At 47.1% G+C, this 23,254-nt stretch overlaps 1 protein-coding gene across 3 annotated transcripts; it reads right to left on the bottom strand.

Moving 5' to 3' along the window:
* Window positions 1-14,833: 14,833 nt before the first annotated feature.
* On the bottom strand, window positions 14,834-21,273 carry LOC137903887 (C4b-binding protein alpha chain-like). Of its 3 annotated transcripts, XM_068748064.1 has the most exons (14): window positions 21,218-21,273; window positions 20,063-20,135; window positions 19,796-19,984; window positions 19,530-19,629; window positions 19,372-19,445; window positions 19,115-19,294; window positions 18,836-19,015; window positions 18,067-18,246; window positions 17,766-17,810; window positions 17,381-17,428; window positions 16,978-17,038; window positions 15,888-15,948; window positions 15,663-15,789; window positions 15,455-15,509 (listed from the first exon to the last, which is right to left on the bottom strand). In XM_068748064.1, the coding sequence occupies exons 2-13, from the start codon at window positions 20,115-20,117 to the stop codon at window positions 15,697-15,699; spliced, it is 1,266 nt and encodes a 421-aa protein (XP_068604165.1). In that variant the 5' UTR covers window positions 20,118-20,135; window positions 21,218-21,273; the 3' UTR covers window positions 15,455-15,509; window positions 15,663-15,696. The 3 variants fall into 3 exon arrangements, with proteins under 3 accessions (XP_068604173.1, XP_068604158.1, XP_068604165.1); XM_068748057.1 differs by having other exon boundaries at window positions 15,445-15,789; XM_068748072.1 differs by lacking the exons at window positions 15,663-15,789; window positions 15,888-15,948; window positions 16,978-17,038 and having other exon boundaries at window positions 14,834-15,509.
* Window positions 21,274-23,254: the final 1,981 nt, after the last annotated feature.

The raw sequence follows: 23,254 nt of genomic DNA, 5'->3' as shown, positions 1-23,254 counted from the left end.
GACGTTGCTGTCAGCAAGTTTTTCCATCCCGTTGGATTCTGTCTCCGGGGGGGGACGGGGACTGTTGCGCCGCTCACCGGCAGCGAGGAACATTGAAGAGGACGTATTTCACGACTGCCTTGTTAGACCAAGATGACATGAAACGGCTTGACTTGTAGGAGGAGACCCGGCGGGTCATTCTGGAGAATTCTGAAGGGTGGTGTCAGGAGAAGCTGTGTGACCTAAACATCTTCCAAGACGCCAAGAAGGCGCTGGTGTCCAGCGGCAGCGGTGGGTGTCCGTCCGTCCGCCCCTGATGGACGTTCTCCTGAGCTGATTCCTCCCTTTCTGTTTTGCCTCCGCAGCGAAGCTGAGCGCTTTGGCTGAAGCGTTCGGGAGCGACGTCGCCAAAGACAAAGTAAGACTCCGGGACCTGTCGTGGAACCGCCCACTTCTGCGTCCGCGTTGTCTCCTGTGTTTGCACTGACCACGACCGCGTCTCTGACTCGTCTCCAGCTGGGGGCGGTCATGGTCGAGTCCCCGTCATCGTCGTCTTCGTCGTCGGGGTCCTCCGTGTTCGTCGGGCTGCTGGTCTCCGGCCTGCTCGCCGCTCTCGCCATCACCGTCGGTTACTTCAAATGCCAGCGGCGGTCCGGCGGCAAGGGGGCGCAGCTGGTGAGTCCTCGCTCTGTTGACGCTGTAGGGCGGGGTTTCCAGCTGACTCACCTGGTGTCGTCCAGTTTTTCATTTTTTATCACCGATGGTGCAAAAATCTCCTTTTAAATGTTTCTGTCTAGCTAGAAACAGAATGTTTTTTGTGTGCAGTGGAGGGGCGGGGCATGGGCGGAGCCAACCTCATGAGATTGTCCAGCTCCCGCGTCTGATCCGGGATGTTTTCCTTGTTGCGTTCGCAGGCAGAGGAGGCCCATCCGGCCGACCAGGACAACCAGGGGAACACGCTGGTATCCGTGGCCCCCCTCAACCCCCCACCAGAAGCCCAGGAGAAGCCCAGCGTCAACGGAGAGTCCACCGAAGCGGCCAAGACCGAGCCCCCGCCTCCCACCAACGGCCACTCCACCACCAAGACGGCTGACACCGAGATGTGAAATAGGTCACGCCCAGAAATGACCCTCCAGACACACACACCTACACACACACACACACACACACACACATCTCCCTTTCTGAACCCGCTTCTGCCCAATAACTCCACATCAAAGTGGGCGTTTGGGACTCCTACATCAGCGCGCCTCCTCTTACCCGCCTCCTGTTACGCGCCTCCTTCAGCCGCATACCTCAACGAACATCAGGTAAACCAGTCTGATGACGACGATCGCCACGGCGATGATTGACGACAATGACCGACGAAGGCTCCGTCCCTGGGTTGTTGACGGCGGCAGGTTGGGGGGGGGCGGGAGGTGGGACATGGTTGGGGAGAGTCTGCTTTAGCATTATTCAGCACTGGTTCCCATGACGACAGCGGCCTCCACCGCATGTCATCGGCTTCGAGCCCCCACCAGCAATAAATTCCTACACAAACACAACAAATAAAAAAATGTTTCTCAGAAATCTGTACATAAACCAACCCGCTCTGACCCCCTTTAAACGACGTCGGCGATCAGTCGCCGTGGCAACGTGACTGCTTTCCAGTGCGTGTGTGATCAGATATACTTGCATCTGTACTGTATATACTGTATATCCGAACACGTGTGCTTGATTTGGATTTAACCGAACCGAACCGCGAGTCTGAACGTGACACAAGCCATAAAAAAATGAACATTTTTGGAGTTGGCACGGCTCGCCGGGTCGGAAGTTTTAACGGCGCCTTTTTTATTTCGTTGTTGTTGTTTTGAAGAAGGAATTCTACAATCTATCCCTGCAAAACTGTGGAAAGGATGGATCCCAGAGCCGACGGAGGAGTCCGTGACTCGTTACAATATACTCTGTATGCTTTACTCTTAGTATCCTATGGAACGGTGTGTATACTGCGGTTCCTCCCTAGATGTGTGTGTACTACCCGCACGCGCGTGTTCTCCCTACGTGCCAAAGGTTTCCATGTCTCAGCTTATGTCGTACTAAAATACTGTATGAGATGCATCCGAGGTCTTTGACTGTAAAAAAGAGAAAAATGTTGATGCTCTATTCTGTTATTTCATCGCTAACATTCCAACGTGACTGTTTTTATAAGAACTTTGTGTTTGAATCGGAGTTGACTTGAAAAAAAAATAAACAACTTTTTACGAAACGTCGAGCTTTCGAGCTGTTTTTATTCAAAGTGCAGCTGGAACAAGGAGTGAGAAGAGAAGCCCTGATCAGAACACATCTGGTCCCGACACAACCCCAGTTTAAACCCCAGGAGGCCGCACAGCTGGTTTCCATCAGCGGTAGTGATGACATCACTCCTCGCTGTTTCGTCCTTCACGGTTTGGGAGTGGCGTCGATGACGTCAACCAGCTGTCTTGTGTAAACGGCGCCGGGTCGGGACAGCGAGACAAGCTGTGCGTCCTCAGAAATGTGTCTTTCATCGTCCTCTGTGACGAGTCAATGTTTCATCACGACATCCAGTCTCCTCGTTTCATCTGATATTTGATGCAAACATCAGATTCTCTTTTCTTTGGCTCGTCTTCACTGCATTCAGGGATGGTCCACTTAAATTAAAACCACCAAGTCCCGCCCAGTCCCAGAACCGGACCAAAACAGTCACCGGTATCCTAATTCAGAATGTGCAAGATAAAACAAAAAAAAGAAACATGACCTCACTCCTAAATCCACAAGAGGCTGGCACACATTTTCCGATCCGATGAATTCCCATATCCCATGTTGTGTTCAACGCCAAATTCCCCCCAATGAAGTTCCATCTTCCACCTTTAACGGAATAAAGTCAGCTCAGCCTATGGGAGGAATTTATTTAGTTCTCCTTTGAGATGAAGAGTGTTTTAATACATCATATGATGACATGGAATACAATTCTTGCGCGTGATTAGCTTTTATTTTGAAAGGGTAAAGTGCAAAAAAGCAGATATGCGTCTGATTTATGAGGTGTTTTTCATATTGTTTGGACAGTGATGCTTTCTGATTGACCGGGAAGTCAAAATCAATCAATCAATAGAAATGTGAATTGGCCCTTTAAGGTTTCCACCCATGACGCATAAACCACTCAGCTCGAGATGCTCTCCTCCCATCCTTCATCCCCATCCCAGCTCCTAAACGTCTCCACCCATCGCTCATCCATCCACGCCAAGAGGAGAACATGTGCACAGCAGGAATCCGGAATGAAGAAGTCAGCTGCGTTGTTTTTATTGTGGGGCGGCTCCCCCTTCATTGCCGGCAGCAACGGCTGCCAAATACGTCACGTTTTCCTTCTACATGCCAAAGTTAAACTCGTCGATGGGAAGATGTCGGCCGGGATGGGAGGACAAATGGGTCAGAGGGTGGGGTCTGTGGGGTGAAAATTAAAACCCGATAAACTTCTGAGTTCATGAAAGGGTTACATTTTAAGACTTGGGTGACTAACCTTCATTTCAATAACCAGCTAAATTCATATTTATATACGACATGTTTGTGACATCACGAGTCTCCGCGCGACGACACGTTGACCATCTACATTCCTCTCAGGAACGTCACGCATTTGGTTGACACAATCAGGAAAATGAAAAGGACAGCATGACCGCTCTGAATTCCAACCCGTGCAGAACCTCAGTTAAGTTTTCCCACAGTGGAAAAATGCATCGCCTTTATGGATGTTTATTTCTACAGACACAGTAAATATGAATCTAAACATGCTGGATCGCTCTTCACTTCACTTAATCTTATTTTTTTAACTTCCAGCCAGGGAATAAACTGCATTTATTTACAAGAACAACCAACAGATCACACCAGAAACGCTTTCAGTCACGTGTCAAATGTTAGAGCTCAGACCTGCAGTGGCGGGCTTTGGCCACCTGGGGGAAGCAGAAGACGGCTGCGAGCAAAACTTTGATCTTTAACTTGTTACAGAATTTAATTGGAAAACCATTTCCTGTTAGCAGATATGGAGCCGCATGATGGAAGTCAGGATTCTGAGCACGTTTATGCGTGTAAGTACCCTTTTATACTTTATTTAGCTTCGTTATTGGTCTTCACTGCTAGCTACTGCATGGGAGAAAGAGTAAGAGCACCTGTTTGTGCTAAGCTAATTAGCGTAAACTGAGAGGTAAGTTACATGTTAAACATTTGTTTGTTTTTGTTTTTGGGCATAATTTTAAAAATGTTTTCAGAAAAAAAAAGACATTTGTCTTACATAAGCACAAGTTGTGCCTTTTGGTATTTGTATTAGATTTTCTCATTTAGAAGGAAAGCATTAAACTATTGTGGGTGTAGCATGTTAAGCTAAGCTAAATAGGCTTGTATTGAAGGACACATATTCAATTCAGGTTTACAGGGAATTTGTCCTGATTGTTTTTTTTATATTCAGCGGATGGAATATTTTATTATATGTGACCTCTGTGTGGACCATTTCTTTCTCAAGCCTTCAATTTCATACGCATAAATATTTATATAACAGTTCAGTCAGTGTCGTTAAAATGGGCCCACATAAAGAATAAACCTTAAAATGCAAGGATAGAATTTGATATCATGTGCGTCACAAATAAAATACAGTGCAGTCCGGGTGGGAATCCCTAAAACATTAGTAAAGGTATAAATGTCTTCAAAAATAGTTTAAAAAAAGACACAGATTTGAGGAAGTCTCAGAACTACGCTCCACTTAAACTCAATGAAATGAATCATGTTTATAATATGTTTGCAGCGATTAACAGACTTTTTTTTTTTTTTAATGCGACTCCCTCGTTTGAACGCAACAGTCTGCATCCACCCACAATTCAAAGCGCACGACAACCAGAGAGAAATTCAGTGTACTAATACACCGAAAAGAAAACGTGTACTGTACAGAATCTACGCTCAGGGAGGAGCTCACTGTAAGGAAGATATCGGGCCCCGCTGACTAATGTGCTGACAAGAAGGAGAGACCAGACGCTTCCTATATTACCGGAGAGATGCGTCAGAGACGGCCCGGGTTACGTCATTTAATAAACTGCAGCTTCTTATCGTTTGACGTAAGGATATACTTTAGATTCACTTATTACCCGCATTCTGCATCTGTGTTCCTCAAATCTGTGTAAATATAGATATAATGTGCTGCATTGTGACGCAAGCAAATATACTAATTAACACAGGCCTGAAAACTGAGCCTAGATATTATATTGTGTCTCCATAGACACCTAAACAGCAAATAACTGCAGGATACTTAAATTGGTATTCCATCTGTTTCCTGCGCAGCGCTCTGTGCTGTCATCTGTTCCCAACAGCTGCAGAGGGAAACAATCTGGAAGCCATCGTCTCTTTTTTCCAGCTACAACAGTCCAGAGAAGGTGCATCACACCCTGGCCTGGGTTATAGACCATGCTGTTAATTATACACACATATATATGTATACTTTAAATATATATATATAATATAAATTAAATGGAGCATAAATGCTTGATAGAAACTTTAAAGTTGGTGCTTTGAAGATTAGAAATAACCTTTTATTTTGAAACGGACAAATGTTCAAAACAAAACAAAACATTCCTGAACTAATTAAATCAGCCCACGCTGAGATGTTCCAAACTTTAGAGAAATGAATCCTGCCGAGGATTTGGGATTTGATATTGTTGGGTTAGGATGCCCCCTGCTGTGTCCTCATGAATGAACAGATAAATGCATTCTTGCAGATGTCAACGTTTTTATGTTTTTTTATTAAATGTGTCGCCTCACAGCAAGAAGGTACCGGGTTCGAATCCTATCTGTGTGGTGTTTGTATGTTCTCTCCGAGTTCTCCAGTTTCCTCCAAAAACATGCAAGGTGGAAAAGTACGGAAGCTTATTGCATTCACTGAATATTTTTTAGTTTTTCCTGAATTTCTGAATTAATTAATTTCTGAATTAATGAGATTAATAATGTATTTATTTACTGTTTTTAGAGGTACTTTTTTCAGCTTTTAGAGCTAATTTTTTTTCTGAGTTTTTAGAGGTAATGTTTTTCAGTTTTTAGAAGTAATATGTTTGGGGGTTTTAGAGGTAATTTTCTTTCTGAGTTTTTAGAGGTCATATTTTTTGGGGTTTTAGAGGTAATTATTTTCAGTTTTTTGAGGTAATATTTTTTCGGGTTTTAGAGGTAATTTTTTTTGGAGGGGGGGGTTGAGAGCTAATTTTTGGGGGGTTATAGAGGTAATTTTCTTTCTGAGTTTTTAGAGGTCATATTTTTTGGGGTTTTAGAGGTAATTATTTTCAGTTTTTCGAGGTAATATTTTTTCGAGTTTTAGAGGTAATTATTTTCAGTTTTTCGAGGTAATATTTTTTCGGGTTTTAGAGGTAATTATTTTCAGTTTTTCGAGGTAATATTTTTTCGGGTTTTAGAGGTAATTATTTTCAGTTTTTAGAGGTATTTTTTTTTCTGAAATGTTGAAATAATATTGTAGGCCTATTTATTTCAAGTATAAAAACGTTAAACCAGCAGCTGAACCCGAAACGACAGAAAAGGGAAGCTTCGCGAAAGCTAACCCGGAAGTGCGCTCCGGGCAGTCATCTCGTCTCCGCCTCGTCTCTGTTCCGTTCTGCGCATGTTTGTAAACATGCGTCAAAAGCACGTGATCCTGTCGACACCTTTCCGAGCCGCATCCAATCGGGAAACGGGGGTGTGTGAGTGTGGGCGTGGCTTCGCCGTGTTGCCGTGAAAACATCGATGGACAAGATGTTCCTTAAGTGCCGGGCACGACCGTGGATTTAGCAACAACCGGGAGGAGGCGACGGAGGGAGAACCGGGAACGGAGGCTCGCGGGTGTCGCGCGCGCGCGCGTGAGGCGGCGGTGAGTCGGTTCCCTTTCAGAGACGACGTTTATATACGTTTAATTAAACGTAGCCTCAGATTGTTTTATTCTAGTGTGACGTTTCCTCCGTGACGTCACCTCGCGCTTTATTTCCTCAAACGCGCAGCTGTTAAAATGTTTTATAATAATCCGCCTCCGTTCGTGATTTTATTTTTATTTGATTTGTGACGTTACCCGAAAATTAGCGAGGAGATTACAGTCAGCTGTTAACGAAAGATTCTCATCTGCGCCACCAGGAGGTAAGGGGGGGTCACGGTGAGGTGGGGGGGCTGGGTGCCTGCTGCAGGAGGATGTTGCGCACTTCTATTAACCTCCGGTAATCGGTGCGGTCCCGCGGAGCGACCTCATCTACCAGGATTATCTTTGTCTGTAGACGATAATATAATTCATGTGGCTTTAAAACTAGAAGTAGGAAAATAGTTATTCAAATAAATAACTCGTCAATTATTATAGACTTTGAATTTTCGTTCCTGCTGCATTATTTAAGTTAATGTGTAGATAAATGCATTAATTTAGTATTTTATTTATATGGGCCTGAAATAAAAGTTATGTAAGGTTGTTGTTGTTGTTGTTTTTAATCTAATTGAAAGTGTTTCCCTCCAATGAGGTTGAGTTTTAATGCGTCATTGTTTGTTTGTGTTTGTTTTTGTTTGCTGCGCTCGCGCGTCCTGAGCGTCATCCATCCAGAGGTTTCTGTCATACGCACTTTTTATTCGTGATGTAAACAAACCTCCAACAGCGATCCTCGTGTCTGACACTAGGGGGCGCGTTTCTACAGGCTTAGAGCTTCACTGTGCGTGAGCACATCTTTTCGTTTTCGTTCATCTTCCTCTCTTCTCTTGACGTTTAACTCCGACCTCGATCTGTGGAACGATGGATCCGCTTCGCCTCGGAGGTGCAGGAAAAAGAAAATGTTTTTTTTTTTTTTTTTATGAATAAATAACAGGAGAGCAAGAGGAGCTCAGAACTCGAGACGCTCGCCTCCCACGTGGTTTCCTCCTCTTTATTCAGAAGTAAATAAGGTTGTCGTTTCTGACTCTCTGCGAAAGGTGAGCGAGGAATAATTAAACGGCGGCGCAGTCACTGTTTACATCGTGACTGTTAAAACGACGTCGGATGCACGTGTGAATTATTGAAGAGCAGGGTGTGGCCGTTCGTCCGAAGGAGACGTATCGTCGAAATGATAAAAGTTTACAAGTCTTTTATCTGTACGAAGGTCGTTCTTCGAATTGCATCTGCACAGAGTTGACTTTGGTTTGACTCCAGCCTTCGGGGGGGAGAACCTGTTTACGTTCCTCTGAGTTTTACCGACGAGCCAGCTAATAACAGACAACAACAACAACAACAACAACAAAATCACTTTTTAATTACATAGTAAAAACAGAATGCCCCGTGAGCTGAAACAGTCCTACCCGGTGTGACCGGCGCTGACCGGGCACCTTTCCAAGGCAGGGATTAAGGGTTAGGAAGTGGAACAGGCATGGCCGATGGATGGAACGGTTAAAATTAAACACGCTGCCCGGCGGACAAGCGGCAGAAACGCTAACCCAAACCACCGGCGCGGCGGGACCGCCTGCTCTCAACGCGGAACAACGGCGAACACGAGACTTCTCTCAAGTGATCGGCGGCTCCGGAATGTCAGTAAAGACTTATTATTGATGATGGAGAGCTAGCAGAAGTTTATAATAGCGATCAATTGAAGAGGCTGAGATATTCGCTAGGCCCCGCAGTAGGATGTGTAAATCTTCATCTTACCACGAAATGTGGCACCAAACACAGTCCTGGTGTGAGGTTTACTTTTTCCTCCAATAGAACGAGACCTCACCGTACCGATCAATACCTCGGTATCTAGTCGTCCGCCCAGAGCAAGCACGCTTTGATCCTTCAGATCTCTTACAATTCCCACACAGCTCCAGGGCGAAAGCAGAATCTTTTACCGATGCCAGGCGGTGTAAGGTGAAGCTGTGGACTCCGTGCCCCCCCCCCCCCCCCCCCCCCCGGGCTCCGGTGGAAAATTAGGACACTAAAAACTACAAGTTCTTCAGGGAAGAAAATTTACAGCTGCATGGAATTCCAGTTGATCTTGTAACCCAACGATAATGGAGACTTTAATACCTCCAAATGGAGGCATGCTCTTCTGTGGAATTTACATGTAAGGTCCAAAACTTTAGTCCTAACAAGTATTTCTCCAAGATTTTAGGAGGCATGAATTATTTATTAAGTCACTTGCTGGATTGAAACATTTCCAAATCCATAATAAATAGTTGACAAGAGCAAGAAACGTTTAATTCCTACCTTTTGTTAACCGACACAAAGCTTCCATTCCAGCGTGGGGAATAAAGGGGACTTCATGGCAGAGTCTTGTTGAGAACAGACGAGCTCATAAAAGAGACAGAGTGAAGCTTGTTCTTCTTATTACCCTGAGGGACGCCGCTCCCGAGCCAAAACTACACGTACACAAACAGGAAAACTTCACATTTATCAAACCTTTCGGCGTAATAAATTCAGAATGCGGCTTTCCTTCCGCCGTTGTGGTTTGAACGGCGAGAATTCATGTGCCGAGTGTTTATTTTGACTTGAACTTGATCTATTATTCATTAGTTTAGTATCGTCGTTATGTCGTTATAACCAGCTCCATAACCAGTAGTTAGAGGAGTAACTGCTGGGTGCTGCATAATCAATAGAATCTTCATGCTGTCAATCCAGTGAGATCATTTCACTGATTGTTTATTTTTAAAGTTTTGCACGCTAAACTCCTCCTTTTATCTTCCCACAGTGCCGTAATGTGATCAAAGAATCATCATCAGTCGACTGATCCAGGTACGCCGGATAAAACAAACTAAACGAACCCCGAATATCAGCCAGTGGGCCGAATACAGATCCCTGCGGGACTCTCCCATCCAGATGACCAAGCGTTTTGGCCTACAAAGGAAAAAGACAGGCTATTATTAGCTTTTGTCATCGAAGGGATCGGCAGGATGACAATAAACCAGGCAGAGTAAAGAGTATTATTATTATTAGACTGATCTTAAATAGAAGTGACTGCGAGAGGAAGCGTCTACATCTAAAGAGGAAGTGCACCAGAGCGCGGTCGTGACGGTCCGTCACCTCGCGCCGTTTCAACTGTTGCTGCACTCTGGAGGCAAGAAGTTGTAGCGCTAAAGGAGGAACACTTTGTATTTTACGTCAGAATTCACCATGGCAACGGTCACGGTGGCATTACAAAGGGATTACATAACCATAGCCAGAGTAAATATTGTCCGCGTTCCCTTTAGTCCACATTCGGAGACAAGTGAAATCCGTCGCTCGGCTGCGTTTCATAACACAAAAAACAAACGTTTGTGCAGCAGGTAGATAAACCGGCGATGTCCCTTTAAAACTAGCGTTAGCTCGTCAGGAGCCACGGCTCATCCCCGCAGACGGAGCGCCAGAGAGGGAGGCAGCAGGGTCGCAGAGAGACCCAGTCAGACGGGGACGTAGGGGGCAAACGGGGACGTAGGGGGTAAACGGGGACGTAGGGGGTAAACGGGGACGTAGGGGGCAAACGGGGACGTAGGGGGGAAGCGGGGACGTAGGGGGGAAGCGGGGACGTAGGGGGTAAACGGGGACGTAGGGGGGAAGCGGGGACGTAGGGGGTAAACGGGGATGTAGGGGGGAAGCGGGGACGTAGGGGGGAAGCGGGGACGTAGGGGGTAAACGGGGACGTAGGGGGGAAGCGGGGACGTAGGGGGTAAACGGGGACGTAGGGGGCAAACGGGGACGTAGGGGGGAAGCGGGGACGTAGGGGGTAAACGGGGACGTAGGGGGGAAGCGGGGACGTAGGGGGGAAGCGGGGACGTAGGGGGTAAACGGGGACGTAGGGGGCAAACGGGGACGTAGGGGGGAAACGGGGACCCCCGGTTGGGCCGTCTGCTCTCGTGGCAGCTCGGCTCGATCAAGAAGTTGCATCGCGCCGCCACGGCGGTGGTGTGAAGGCACAGAGAATTTAGTGCTGCGTCACACCACGGCTCGATTGTGCGCGCATGTGCACAGCCGTGCTTGTTTGTGCGTGCACGCAGGTCCGCTCTGTCACCAGGAAGCAGCCGGCTAATTGCAGGTTTATGCTGCTGCAACGAGATGAAAATAAAAGAGTGCTTGTGTTTGAGGGGCGAGCAGAAAGACAGCGAGAGAGGGAGGGAGGGAGGGTGAGAGAGAGGGAGAGAGAGAGAGAGAGAGGTTTTGGATTAGTTGCTACGTCACTTTTTCATGTCAGGAGAGAAACAGAAGCTCAGATATCAGAAGTCCAGAGTCGTCGGGTTTTCTACCTGAAGTCGCCACAATGGTTTCGGACGAGCTCGACTTTCTGCTCCTCTTCCTCTTTGGTAGTTTTGATCTACTCTGCCTGTCGCTGTGTGTGTGTGTGTGTGCGTGTGCGTGCGTGTGTGTCCTGTGAGCTGATCTCGGGAGTTTCAACATGGACGCTGAAGATGTGACACAGTTTCTCTCGTCTTGTTGTGATGGCATGGTAAGGTGTGTGTGTGTGTGTGTGTGTGTGCGTGCGTGTGCGCGTGCGTGTCGGGCAGCCGGAGGCGTGGAAAATGGGTCGCCGAAACAATGGCGTGGACGACTCTTAATAACGCACGTAAAAGAATACGGATGATTACCGTTGTTACCGCGGGCGACGAAAGGCTGTTTGACTTCGACCCAACGGAACACGGGAGCGCGTCGATCTGCGGCGGGACGGGCTTGTTGCTGATTGGCGGTAGAAGATGGCGCTCATTTTCCTGCCATCGCATCTGAACGTGTGCGTGTCTGTGTACGAACTTTAGCCTCGCGCTGCGACGGCGCTAAACGAAGCCGGGTGGAGGTCGGCGGCGTGGCAGATCAGCTCGCGTCTCGTGTTGGTGGCGCTTCTGTCACGCGGTTTGTTTCCAGCGCCGCGGGGGGGGGGGGGGGGGGGTTCGGCTGAGGCCCTCCCCGAGACGGATTTGTTTCTGCGTAGTAAGGAGAGACGGAGACGGAGACGGAGACGGTGACGCAGTCGTCTCTGGGTTGGACTTCTCCTCAGCCGGGGCACAGCTTGCGTCGCTCTGTCTGTTTATCGTCGACTCTCTCGCAGAACGGGAATAGAAGAAAGGAGAGAGGAGAGGAAGGGATAGAGGAGGAGAGGAGGAGATAGAAGAGGAGAGGGGGAGAGGAGGAGGAGGCAGGAAGAGGAGGCCGTTTCACCGGCTCTGTCGTTGGCCTCGTTCCAGCTCTCGTTGCGATGGACTTCCTTTAAGCGCCTGCGTCACCGGCCGTCTCATTGGATGGGAGGAGCTGCACTGGTGACCGCTACCTGCACTGCAGCGCTTGATTGGTTCGTCATATCAGAGAGGGAGGGGTCTGGCGTCAGATTGGTTGTGAGGCGTTGCAGGAAGACTTTCTATTGGTGCGTTAAGGCTCTAAGTTTATGAGGGTTGAGACGTTTGTTTTTGATTTTATGAAACTTTAGAATTCGGTTTTCACGACGAGCATCGCTGCTTCCGTTTTGTCTTTTAATGACGTGATTATCGTACGTTTATCCAGACCGTCGCCTCAGAATGTAGCAAATTCAGTATTTTCGAAGCCTGATTTTTACGAAACTCCTGCCGAGCGACGTTTTTAACGACGGGAGAAGTTCCTCGCTCTCCAGAGTGACGGCTTTGTGCGGAGCCTCCTTCAGAAACCGCAGCTTTCTAGGAAACAACGTTACCCAGACCTCCTCATCTCCAGACTCGGCGTAAAGGAGAGCTGATCAGCGTCGCCGCCGGCGACGCAGCAAAGAGTGACCTCCTCGATTCTCTCCACAACACGGGAAAAAGACGCCACATTTGCGAGCTGCTGCTCCTGGTCTGCATTGCAGCTCCTGCGTCTCCAGTCAGCGTCTTTCTCTCTCTCTCTCTCTCTCTCTCTCTTCCATACGGCAGCAGGAGATGCTTTCCTTTCATGACGGGGAATCGTCCATCGACGTCTCGGCGCCGCCCGACACCGTTTCAGCCGTTTCCCAGCGAGTGGAGGCATCCGAGTCCCGTTTTAACAACGGCGATGCCTTCGTGTCACCTCACCCCCCCCCCCCCCCGAGAGGCGTCGCTCTTCATCAACGAGTTAACGCCGCTCTAGAAGTCTGGACTTGTGAAAGCTGCTCTTGCTCAGACGGCCGATTCACGATTTGTGTTTTTACACATTTAAGATTTATTAAGCAGCTTCGACGCGGTAAAGAAAAGATCGCGGGTCAGACTGGTGTTGTATCCATGGAGACAGCAGTTGGAGGAAACATCTTGTCATTGTTGCCACAGCGATAACAACGAAAGGGCACCACTACTTGTGGCCACTAGGTGTCTCTACCAATCCGAACGCGCCGGTCTCACACAGCATCCGGAGCAATTGTGTTTCGTAAAGCATACGCAGCTGGAAGCTAAGAAAGTGTTTAAATCTTTTTCTGCAGTTTGCTCAGGAAAGTTCTTAGACCCGCCCTGAACTGAATATATTTACCCCCCCCCCCCCCCCCCGTATGTCACCACGGGGAGCCTCAGCCCTTCCTGCTGCCGTCATCGACCGCTCTCCGAAGGCCTCCTGTCCCTTTAAATCTTTTATAAGCATTGCATAACAGGTCCGGTGGCCCGGGAGCAACAACCAACCAGAAAAAGAAAGCTGCCGGGGTTGGGCGGAGGCGGAGGCGGCCAGACGGCGGAATCAGACACCTGCGATCGGAGCCGTCGCCGTGGCTGCAGCCGGACGCAGAGATCGCGTCGAATACACCCTCACACACGAATGACTCGCGTCTGAACCCTGACAAAGATCTCAGGAGGTGCGGATTACCGTGAAAACCTCGGTGTGTGGCCTCTGATGTTTCTGAAGCCGGGGCTCAGCCTCTTCTAATTTAGCCGCGTCAGGTTCCAGATACGTATTTATAGGACTTAGCCGTTGTAAACGCCAAGAAACGAAGGTCGACGGCGTGACGGCGTGCCGGCGTGCGGTCTGGAGGGATTTCATAGTCAGTTGTGCGTTCACCTGCGTGGAAAGAGCAGAAGGGTGCAGCAGGTAAACAGTCGGGTAGTTCTGTACTTTGGTGAGGTACTCTGCAACAAGTCAGCGTTGCTGGCCACTTCCTGTCATCGCCCCGCCCTCCCTTTCCTACCTTTTTTTCCCCGCAGCGATCGGGAGCATCGATCTCGAACGCCGCCCGGGTCTCTAGACGTATTCCCCGGCGGTGTCGTTTAAACACGTCTCTCTTATTAATGCCGTTTTTCTTTACGTTCCAGATTTTGCTCGACGCCGCCGCGGCCGGAACTGTCCCCCTTTTGGAAGCTGGTTTCAGGTGGTGGCTTAGAGTACTGTCATCCATCTAGCACCATTTGAAATCAGTGTTCTTGGGGAGGGGCGTGTCTCTCACTGGCCTGGAGCAGCTGGCTGGACGACCGGCGCTTCCCTTCCGAACGCTACCGGAGCCTCCGGTCCACGACGGCTCGGCAGCGTTTGTCCTCAATCCAAGGTTGACTGATTTCCTTTGGTGTTCAGAGTCTGCTCATGTTTCTAGCACCATTTGAAATCGGTTACAGTGAAGGACGCGTCTCGGCTCGCCGTCGGTCCTTCGGTGGCTGCTGACCTTCAAGGCGGAGTTCTGACCGGCACCATTTGTTGTAACGGCCTGAATAGAAGTATTAGTATTTGTAAAAAACAAAAACACATCATGGGTAGAAGCAGGACAGTCTAAAATAAACTCGATGTTAATTATGATGCATTCAATGAGTTAAAATGCATCTTAACTGTTCTTAAGGACTCATGTGTTCAGGTTAGATCCACAAGGTGGCGCTGTTACTCTTAAAATGCTGTCTTAAAGTAAAAATCTGTCAATCATGAGTGGAACGTTCAGCGTGTTTTCTTCCGTCTCGTTCAAACAAGATTCAGACGCGATGAATCGAGCAAAGAGGAGCAGAAGAAGAAGCACCGATTTATTTTTATCTGATTAGAAAAAGGTGCACGCCGGTACAGAAGCGGGCCCCAGAACGCACACACACGCACACACACACACACACACACACACACACTGATGCTGAGAGTCCTGACGTACATTTCAGCGCAATAATTTATAAATCAGTCTAAATCTTTATGTAACATCAGTCAATAATTTAACATTTAAATCCTCTGGTATAAAACTAACAATCAGAAACTATTCAATTTGAACAACTTTATTAGTTAATCGGGGCCGTCGACACTGCTCATCACTTAGCATCCTGTAGCATCGTCCCTAAAGCGGCTTACGTTTATACAATCTGCTGAAAATTCAAACACTAAAGAGGCGAAACGTCTGCCTTTGTTTTAAGGCATGCGCCCCGCCCGACTGAAACCAACATGGAACCTCAGTCCTTGATTAGAGAACAGAAGCTCCGGGTCGGCGATCAAATCGATCGGAGGGAAATAATTTAATCCGAGGATTGAGCTCAATCCCATGATTCTGCACCTCAGTTCCAGAAACACGTTCAGGAGGCTCGATTCGTCCGCCGTCCACGGGGCGGCGCAACTACATTCAGGGTAAGGCCGCCGCGGTCCTCTTCTCGCCCCCCCCCCCCCCCCCCACATCTTCAAGCCAAGTAACGCTGGACCAACGTGACCATCATGACGTTTGCTGCAGGAAGAGAAGGAAAGAACTAAATCAGGCTTTTTAAATCGGACTGGCAGAACCTCTACATCCCTGTGAAGCAGTGAACCACGACTGACGGGGGGGGGGGGGGGTTGGTTAGCAGCTCAGGACAACATGGAAGACAAACATCCTGCATACAGCATGAAATCCGATAAACCTCCGGCCCACATCGTCACACAGGATTCTTCTTCACAGCAGTGGAACTATCCAAAGGCCCCCCCGCCTCTGCTTCTTCATCCGGGCTCTGCCGCAGCCCCTTCTGATCCTGCAAAGGATATTTGGGGGGGGGTTACAGATAATAGATGATGCTGTCCTCATGACATCATCATCTCTTCATTTGGCATGGAGGGCCCGTCTTCTTACCGACAGCGCTACTTCCTCGTCGGCGTTCTGAGCATTTTTGTCAGGCTGACCCCTCCCAGAGCTGTAACCAATAGCGACCGGTCAACATTACTGCTCATGTTCCACCAAGGCACACAAGGAGCAGAATTAAAGAAGGCTAGGACACCCACCCACAAAGAACACCACAGACACACACACACCGGGCCCGCCTGCAGCTTTTCAACCGTCACCAACATTTAAAATATCAAAATTTAATTCATTAGAGATTAAAAATGGTGCCGGTTCATGTCTGTGAGCAGAAATGAACGTGTCAGGGCAGCAGGCCTAGAAGCTGCGCTGTCTTTTATACATAATATAAATAAAAAACAGTTAATATAAATACAAAAATGTAGAACAAGATTCAGAAATGTTAAATATATGTGGAAATAAAAACGAAAATATATAAATATAATTAAATATCAATAAATAAATAAAAGCGCTCTGCTCTTATATTTATGTTTCATGCTGCAGACGAAAAGATTTATTCAAATGAGGGGGCGGGTCTTAAGTGTGTCTCGGGTTGAACTGTCCGCTGATTTCCACATACATTTAAAATTTCTAAATTATTATTATCATTTTTTTCATTTATATTTATTTTTAATTGTGCCAGTTTTGGTCCTAGCTCAACCCGACATTCAGGCGCCCTACAGGCGAATCGGGCGGCCCGTAGGGCGCCGTGGTGGGAAAGAGACACCGACGTTTCACAGGCGGTGCGACAGGGATCGCTAAATCTGAACGCTTTTTAAACACTCTCCTGCACAGCCGGCGCCGCTCTGGATTCCTTTTCTGCGGAGGAGAGCGTTTTAGGACGGCGACCCCTTAAAACAGTCGCTCCAGACGCCGCTGGCTGCTTGATGATTGGCCAGATTTGAAGCGATAAAAAAACAAATTGCGAAGCTGCGCAGATCAAAGTCAGGACACAGCAACGTCCTGGAGGGACTGCCCGTATGGTGGCTTCAAAGCGCGGCAGAGAACACCTTAAAGTGCCTCCCAAACACACACAACACAAGACAGACGAGCACAAGGACACCGGAAGCGCTATCGTCGTTATCGTCACCGGCAGTGACTTTACCCTTTCATTTTCTTCACGAGTTTCCGGCCTCCAATGAACAGAGTCACGCAAACCACCACAGCTACCACGACACAAAATGGAAGATGTTTGAGGAAAGAAAGGGGGGGGGAGCACAAAAATACAATCGGCCTTGTGGCCCACAAATGCATCATGTGAAATCTGACACCATGCAGGTATAAAAGCCGTGGAATAAAATACTTCATTTTTTAAAAATGATCCCGTTAAAGCAGAAACTTAAAAATATTATTTACAGCAATTATGTACAAATAAGTTGATCCATTCGTTTCCGTGTGAGTATGTGGACAAAAATAAGACGAGGTTCTCAAAGGAACGTTCTCCGGCGTTCAGGTCAAACGTTCTGCTTTACGTTCTCGACCCGTTAAGAAAAGAAGATGAAACTTACCCGCAACAGAACCGCCAACTCCCTTCGCAACGGAGTTTCCATCACTACCTGTTAAAAAATAAAACAGAACGAACAATAAACAGCAAGGGGAGGTAGCCACATGACCTGATCCTGCGATCTCATTGGCTGGTTTGAACTCAATTACAATCAGATTTTAGGTTTTTCTTCTCTGACTAACATACATTTTGCAGATTTAAACACAAATAAAAAAAGATTTCCTTCGATTAGATACTGTTCATTTGACGTTATTTGACTTGTTTATTTGTTTATTTAAATCAACATGTTGCAGATTCAGATTTGTTTGTTCGGGTGTAACGAGTTTAGATGAAAACACTCACTAAAGCTTAAAGCAACCGTCTTAAATTAGCATTAGCACGAGCTATACCTGGCGTGGTGGTGGGGGGGCGAGGTGTAGCCGGGGCTGGCGCTCCTGGGAAGAAGTAGAAATCCCATCGTTAGTGGCTTCGCAGACATTTTGACCAAGTAATAATCTGTAAACCAGATTAAAAACCACCGAGACACAAACCGCTGCTTAAACAGAATCACCTTTTCTCTCTTACATTTCAGGATAAAAATCCAGAACTTGAGCCACTAATCAATTAGCATGAAAAATATTAGCGTAGAATCGATTCCAACTCTTGTTTTTTCCCTCCTCAGTCCCAGCCGGAACACGTTAAATCACTTACTGGTGCAGGTGGGAGGAGCCGGTTTAAACGTTCCCTCGTCCGAACACGACAGCTGCTCCGGTCCAGACAGAATAAAACCGGTTTCACAAACGTACTGAACGGCGTCCCCGTAGCGATACGACGCTCTCTCCGGACCGAACGTGCCATTCGCCACCGCGGGCGGTGAGAGACAAGCAACGGCTGGGAGAGAGAGAGAGAGAGAGAGAGAGAGCGTGTGTGAGAGAGAGAGAGAATTTTACTTTGAGGAGTTTGTTGGACGTTTGGTAGAGGAATTAATATTTAATAAATGTTATGGATTCATGCTGAAATGTCTTTTTTTAACTATTATTTTAATAAATAATCACTAACGAGTCATTTGAAGAGACGCAAAAAAGAAAGTTGAATACATTTTTATTCGTGGGAAAGACATATTTACTCGTGTACATATATATATATATATATATATATGAATAAACAGATTTTTGGAGTTTGAACACACGCGTGGAGCCGAGGCGAGGCGAAGGCGGAGTCGACCCGAGTCGGTTACGTTTGAGTCGACCTCCATAGGAGAAAGACCGTGCGCTAATTGTTCGCATTTATTCTTTTGAGCTCTTCAGTCATGGATCCAAAGAAAAGCAGGAGAAACGAGGAAAGCAGGGAGAACAACGATTAAAGAAGGAAACAATCAGCAAATATGAAAATGGCGTGCGGTGTGGAGAAATCGGTGATTTCCACTTTCCTTAAGAAAACTGAGCTAAAGAGAAAGAAAAACAACGTTCCTCTGACTTACTTTCGCACGTTGGGAGCGCCGGCGACCAACTGCTGTCGATCCCACAGACCAGGCTGGCGCTCCCGTTCATTTTAAACCCGGCCAGGCAGCTGAACATCGTCAACGCCATGTGTCCGTGCGGCGGTCGGGAGCCGCCGATCCACTCGGCGTTATCAATATCAGGCTCTTCACAGTTAACCTCTGGGAGAAAAGGGTGAGGGTTCGAATCCCAGACGGGAGCAAAGCAACAAAACAACCTTTAGAGGAAGACGTAAGAAAGAAAAGCTCAAAAACACTCACTGACGCATTCCGGCGCTTCGGGCCGAAACGTCCCGTCTTCTGAACACGACAACACTTCGGCTCCAGCCAGAGTAAAATCTTTCTGGCAGTTGTATCGCACGACTTCTCCGTACAGATACTCGTCTTTGTCTGGATCGAAAGCGCCGTCCGCCACCGGAGGGGGCGGGTCACACACCACCACTGCAAGACAAACCCCGCCCCCGGGTCAGAGCAGAAACAGAGACGCACTTTGATTTCGTCTGCGTGGATCTACGGACCTTCACAGAGCGGCAGCCGGCCCATCCAGCCCCGGTCTCCACACGTAACCTCCCGGTTACCCACCAGCGTGTAACTAGCGGCACCAAACGAGAGAACGTCGGCGTTAACGGTCCCGTTTCAGACGACCAGCAGCGGGGGTTGAAAGGTCATGACTCACCCCGTGTTACAACTGATCACGATTCTGTCCCCGAACTCGATCCCGGTGGTGTAATTCACGTGTCCGTTGTCCACTTCTCCAGCCGATCCGCAGCTCTTTCCTACCGAGGAAGGACAAATAAAGACCGCCCCGTTCACGACGCCCGAGCGTTATCGCCGTTATTATTTACTGCAGCAGTTAAAACTACTTTTGGAGAGTCGGACAGGGATGTGAGGAAGCTCTTATGGATTCAGGGGGTTAAAAGAAAAGAAAAGGGCGATATTCACTTTCACACTTCAGCGTCACGGGGCCCCAGGCACCGGCGGTGCAGGTGGCGGCGCCGGACCCTCCTGCAGACGTGTAGCCAATATTACAGATGAAAGCCACTCTGGTACCGTCCGGGAACGCTTCCAAGAGGATGTCGTTGTCCTTCAAATCCATGTTGGGGCCCCCGAGAGGTCTGCTGCAGCCCTGAGCTGCAGGAACAAGCGAGCATTTAGGACAGTTTATCGTTAACCCGAACTCGAGCTTATCCACCGGATTAGGAAGCTCACCTTGAGCAGCGACGGCGAAGCTGAGGCAACTCAGGAGCCGGAAGTGTAAAGCCATGGCGGGACCAAAGCGTGTCTGTCGGAGACAAATAGAAGGCCGTCGCCGCAGTAACCCGGTTAGCAGCGTCCCCGCAGTAACCCGGTTAGCAGCGTCGCCGCAGTAACCCGGTTAGCAGCGGCACCGCAGTAACCCGGTTAGCAGCGTCGCCGCAGTAACCCGGTTAGCAGCGTCGCCGCAGTAACCCGGTTAGCAGCGTCGCCGCAGTAACCCGGTTAGCAGCGTCACCGCAGTAACCCGGTTAGCAGCGGCACCGCAGTAACCCGGTTAGCAGCGGCACCGCAGTAACCCGGTTAGCACCATCACCGCAGTAACCCGGTTAGCAGAGTCGCCGCAGTAACCCGGTTAGCACCATCACCGCAGTAACCTGGTTAGCAGCGTCGCCGCAGTAACCCGGTTAGCAGCGTCGCCGCAGTAACCCGGTTAGCATGCCTAAAGCAATTATTCAATTTAAACAGGGCTAGCTGGACGGAACGCAACCAGATAATGCAGGTTTAGATAGAGAGAGACAGACAAACAAACATAGACAGAGAGACAAACAGAGATAGACAAACAGATAGATAGAGAGAGAAACAGAGAGATAAACAGAGAGATAGAGAGACAAACAGAGAGATAGAGAGACAAACAGAGAGATAGAGAGAGAAACAGAGAGATAAACAGAGAGATAAACAGAGATAGAGACAAACAGAGAGATAGAGAGACAAACAGAGAGATAGAGAGACAAACAAAGAGACAAACAGAGAGATAAACAGAGATAGAGACAAACAGAGAGATAGAGACAAACAGAGAGATAGAGACAAACAGAGAGATAGAGACAAACAGAGAGATAGAGAGACAAACAGAGAGACAAACAGAGAGATAGAGAGACAAACAGAGATAAACAGAGATAGAGATAAACAGAGAGATAGAGACAAACAGAGAGATAAACAGAGAGATAGAGAGATAAACAGAGAGATAGAGACAAACAGAGAGATAGAGAGACAAACAGAGAGATAGAGAGACAGACAGAGAGATAGAGAGATAAACAGAGAGATGGAGCCTTTACAATTAAACACACATAAATTGACGTCCCTCCGAGCTCCATTCAGAATTTGTCCCACCTTGTCAAATAACGCGACGCTGCTTGTGAGACGAACTTTCCGGGACTATTTCACAGATGATCTGGATCTACAGTTGAATGACGTAAGAGCGCGTTCTGACGTAAGAGCGTGACGCGAGGCGGTGGGCTCGCCCGTCACAGCAAAAGTCAAAGTTTAAGCTAACACTTGGTTTAAACCGATAAGGCCGCGTCTCGGCGGGTGAACGGGCGCCGTTTTACTCGCCCGGTGATTTCATGCGTAAACTTTAAAATGTGTTTTAAAAGCACGTAACGGCAACAGACCCTCTGTGGCTAGGCTAAGTTAGCTAACAACAACACAGTTCGGCAGCATTAGCACTTTGTTGTTGTTGTTGTCGGTTCGTTCCGCTACAACCGTTTATTAAAGAACCGGATCCGTTCTCTTACCGAACTAAAGACGAAAGTTTGCGAAAGGAGCTCCCGCCCCGGTAACGGAGAACTTAGTGTGCGTGCTGTGCGGGGCTGTGCGGGGCTACGCCGGCTAGCCTCCTTCTCCTTCAGTGCTCCGACTTCCGGTCGGAAGAGGGCGTGGCCTCGCCGCTCGGGTGTAAAGGAAAGTTTCCGAATGCCAAACTTGAACATCGATTAAAATAATCAATCGATCGATCTTTATTTATACATGAAAGAGTTACACAAAGTTTTTTTTTTTACAAAAAAAAAAAAAAAACGCACAACATAAATGATTCAAAAACGATTTCTCCCCTCACCCCCAACCACACGACAGGTAAATTCAACCTGTGTTGAGGAAATGACGTCAAACTTACGCAAGAGGCAGTGAAAAATTACAAAATAAATAAATAATAATAAAATAATAATAATAACTCACTACAGTGTGAAAACATAAAACACCAACATGCAATAAACATGATGAAGGGTAGAAAAGAAGACGTTAAAAAGTTACTTTAAGTAGACTAAATAACCTGAACATTTATTAGTATTGATTTTTAAGGATCGATATTGGAGAACGTGTCCCAGGATAAAGGATTACCAACGTTCCTGGAAGTAGGACATTCAGAAATTCTATTGGAGCCTAATTCTATTTTTCTTTATGATGCAATGGACCCAACCTTGCAACATTCAATGAGAGGAAATTATGCATTTCCTCTGTAAAGTCTTGTTTTTTAAGTAATGCTCCTCTTTAACCATTTGCTTGCTATGCATGACCTTTTGGGCCACCATTTTAACATATTGTAAAAACACAAAAATCAGACAAAGACAAAAGCTAAAGCCGTTTAAGAGCGGAATACTAAACTGCATGAGAGGGCAGGATTGTAGGCCAGAGGAGAACATTTCTGAAGTTTGCCAACTGATGAGAAGACTCTTATGTATTAACATAATTATTTTAAGTTAACGTATCCCTCAACCAACTTTTGGGATTTTCCTCCTACACACACCAAAGACAACATACCTGAGATTTATGGTTGACTTGAATCTTGTGCCTCCACAATCTCAAGATCTAAAAACTGATCTGTAGAAATATAGTAAACATCTGCATTTACTGATTAGTATATTACTACTTTAACATTTTTAATGGCTTATGACCTGTGAAGTAACTCTCAAATTCACTTGGAGTAACAATTCCCAACATAGATTATTTGGAATGGCCTCTTTTAACAGATTTAAAGATGTTTTAATTACACCTGCATTCATTGCTTTCTACCACCAGGGGGCAGTGTAGCTTTCTGAATAGAACTCAGTTTTTAAAACCACATTACAACATTTGTGTATTTGTATTCAGGACTGTCAGATTTATTTGAAGTGTGTTAGTATCACCAGTAGATGGCGATATGCACAGTTTCTCTTAAATTAAACCTTTAATTTTAATCCTACTAAATCTGGGGAGCTCAGGATTAAAGGGTGAGAAGACAAAATGTCAAGTAGTAATTGATGGATTTAAACTGCTAGAATGGATAATTTGCTATTGATGTAACGTAATCATGTTATATATGTATATAATAAACATGGGCGACAACATTCGATCACAAATCAATAAAATGAAAAAGCAGCGGTTCAAATTAAA

Source organism: Brachionichthys hirsutus, chromosome 2 (genome assembly GCF_040956055.1).
Source record: "Brachionichthys hirsutus isolate HB-005 chromosome 2, CSIRO-AGI_Bhir_v1, whole genome shotgun sequence".
Classification (NCBI taxonomy): domain Eukaryota; kingdom Metazoa; phylum Chordata; class Actinopteri; order Lophiiformes; family Brachionichthyidae; genus Brachionichthys; species Brachionichthys hirsutus.
Note: the sequence above shows the minus strand (reverse complement) of the source record. Positions and strands in the feature narration are given on the sequence as shown.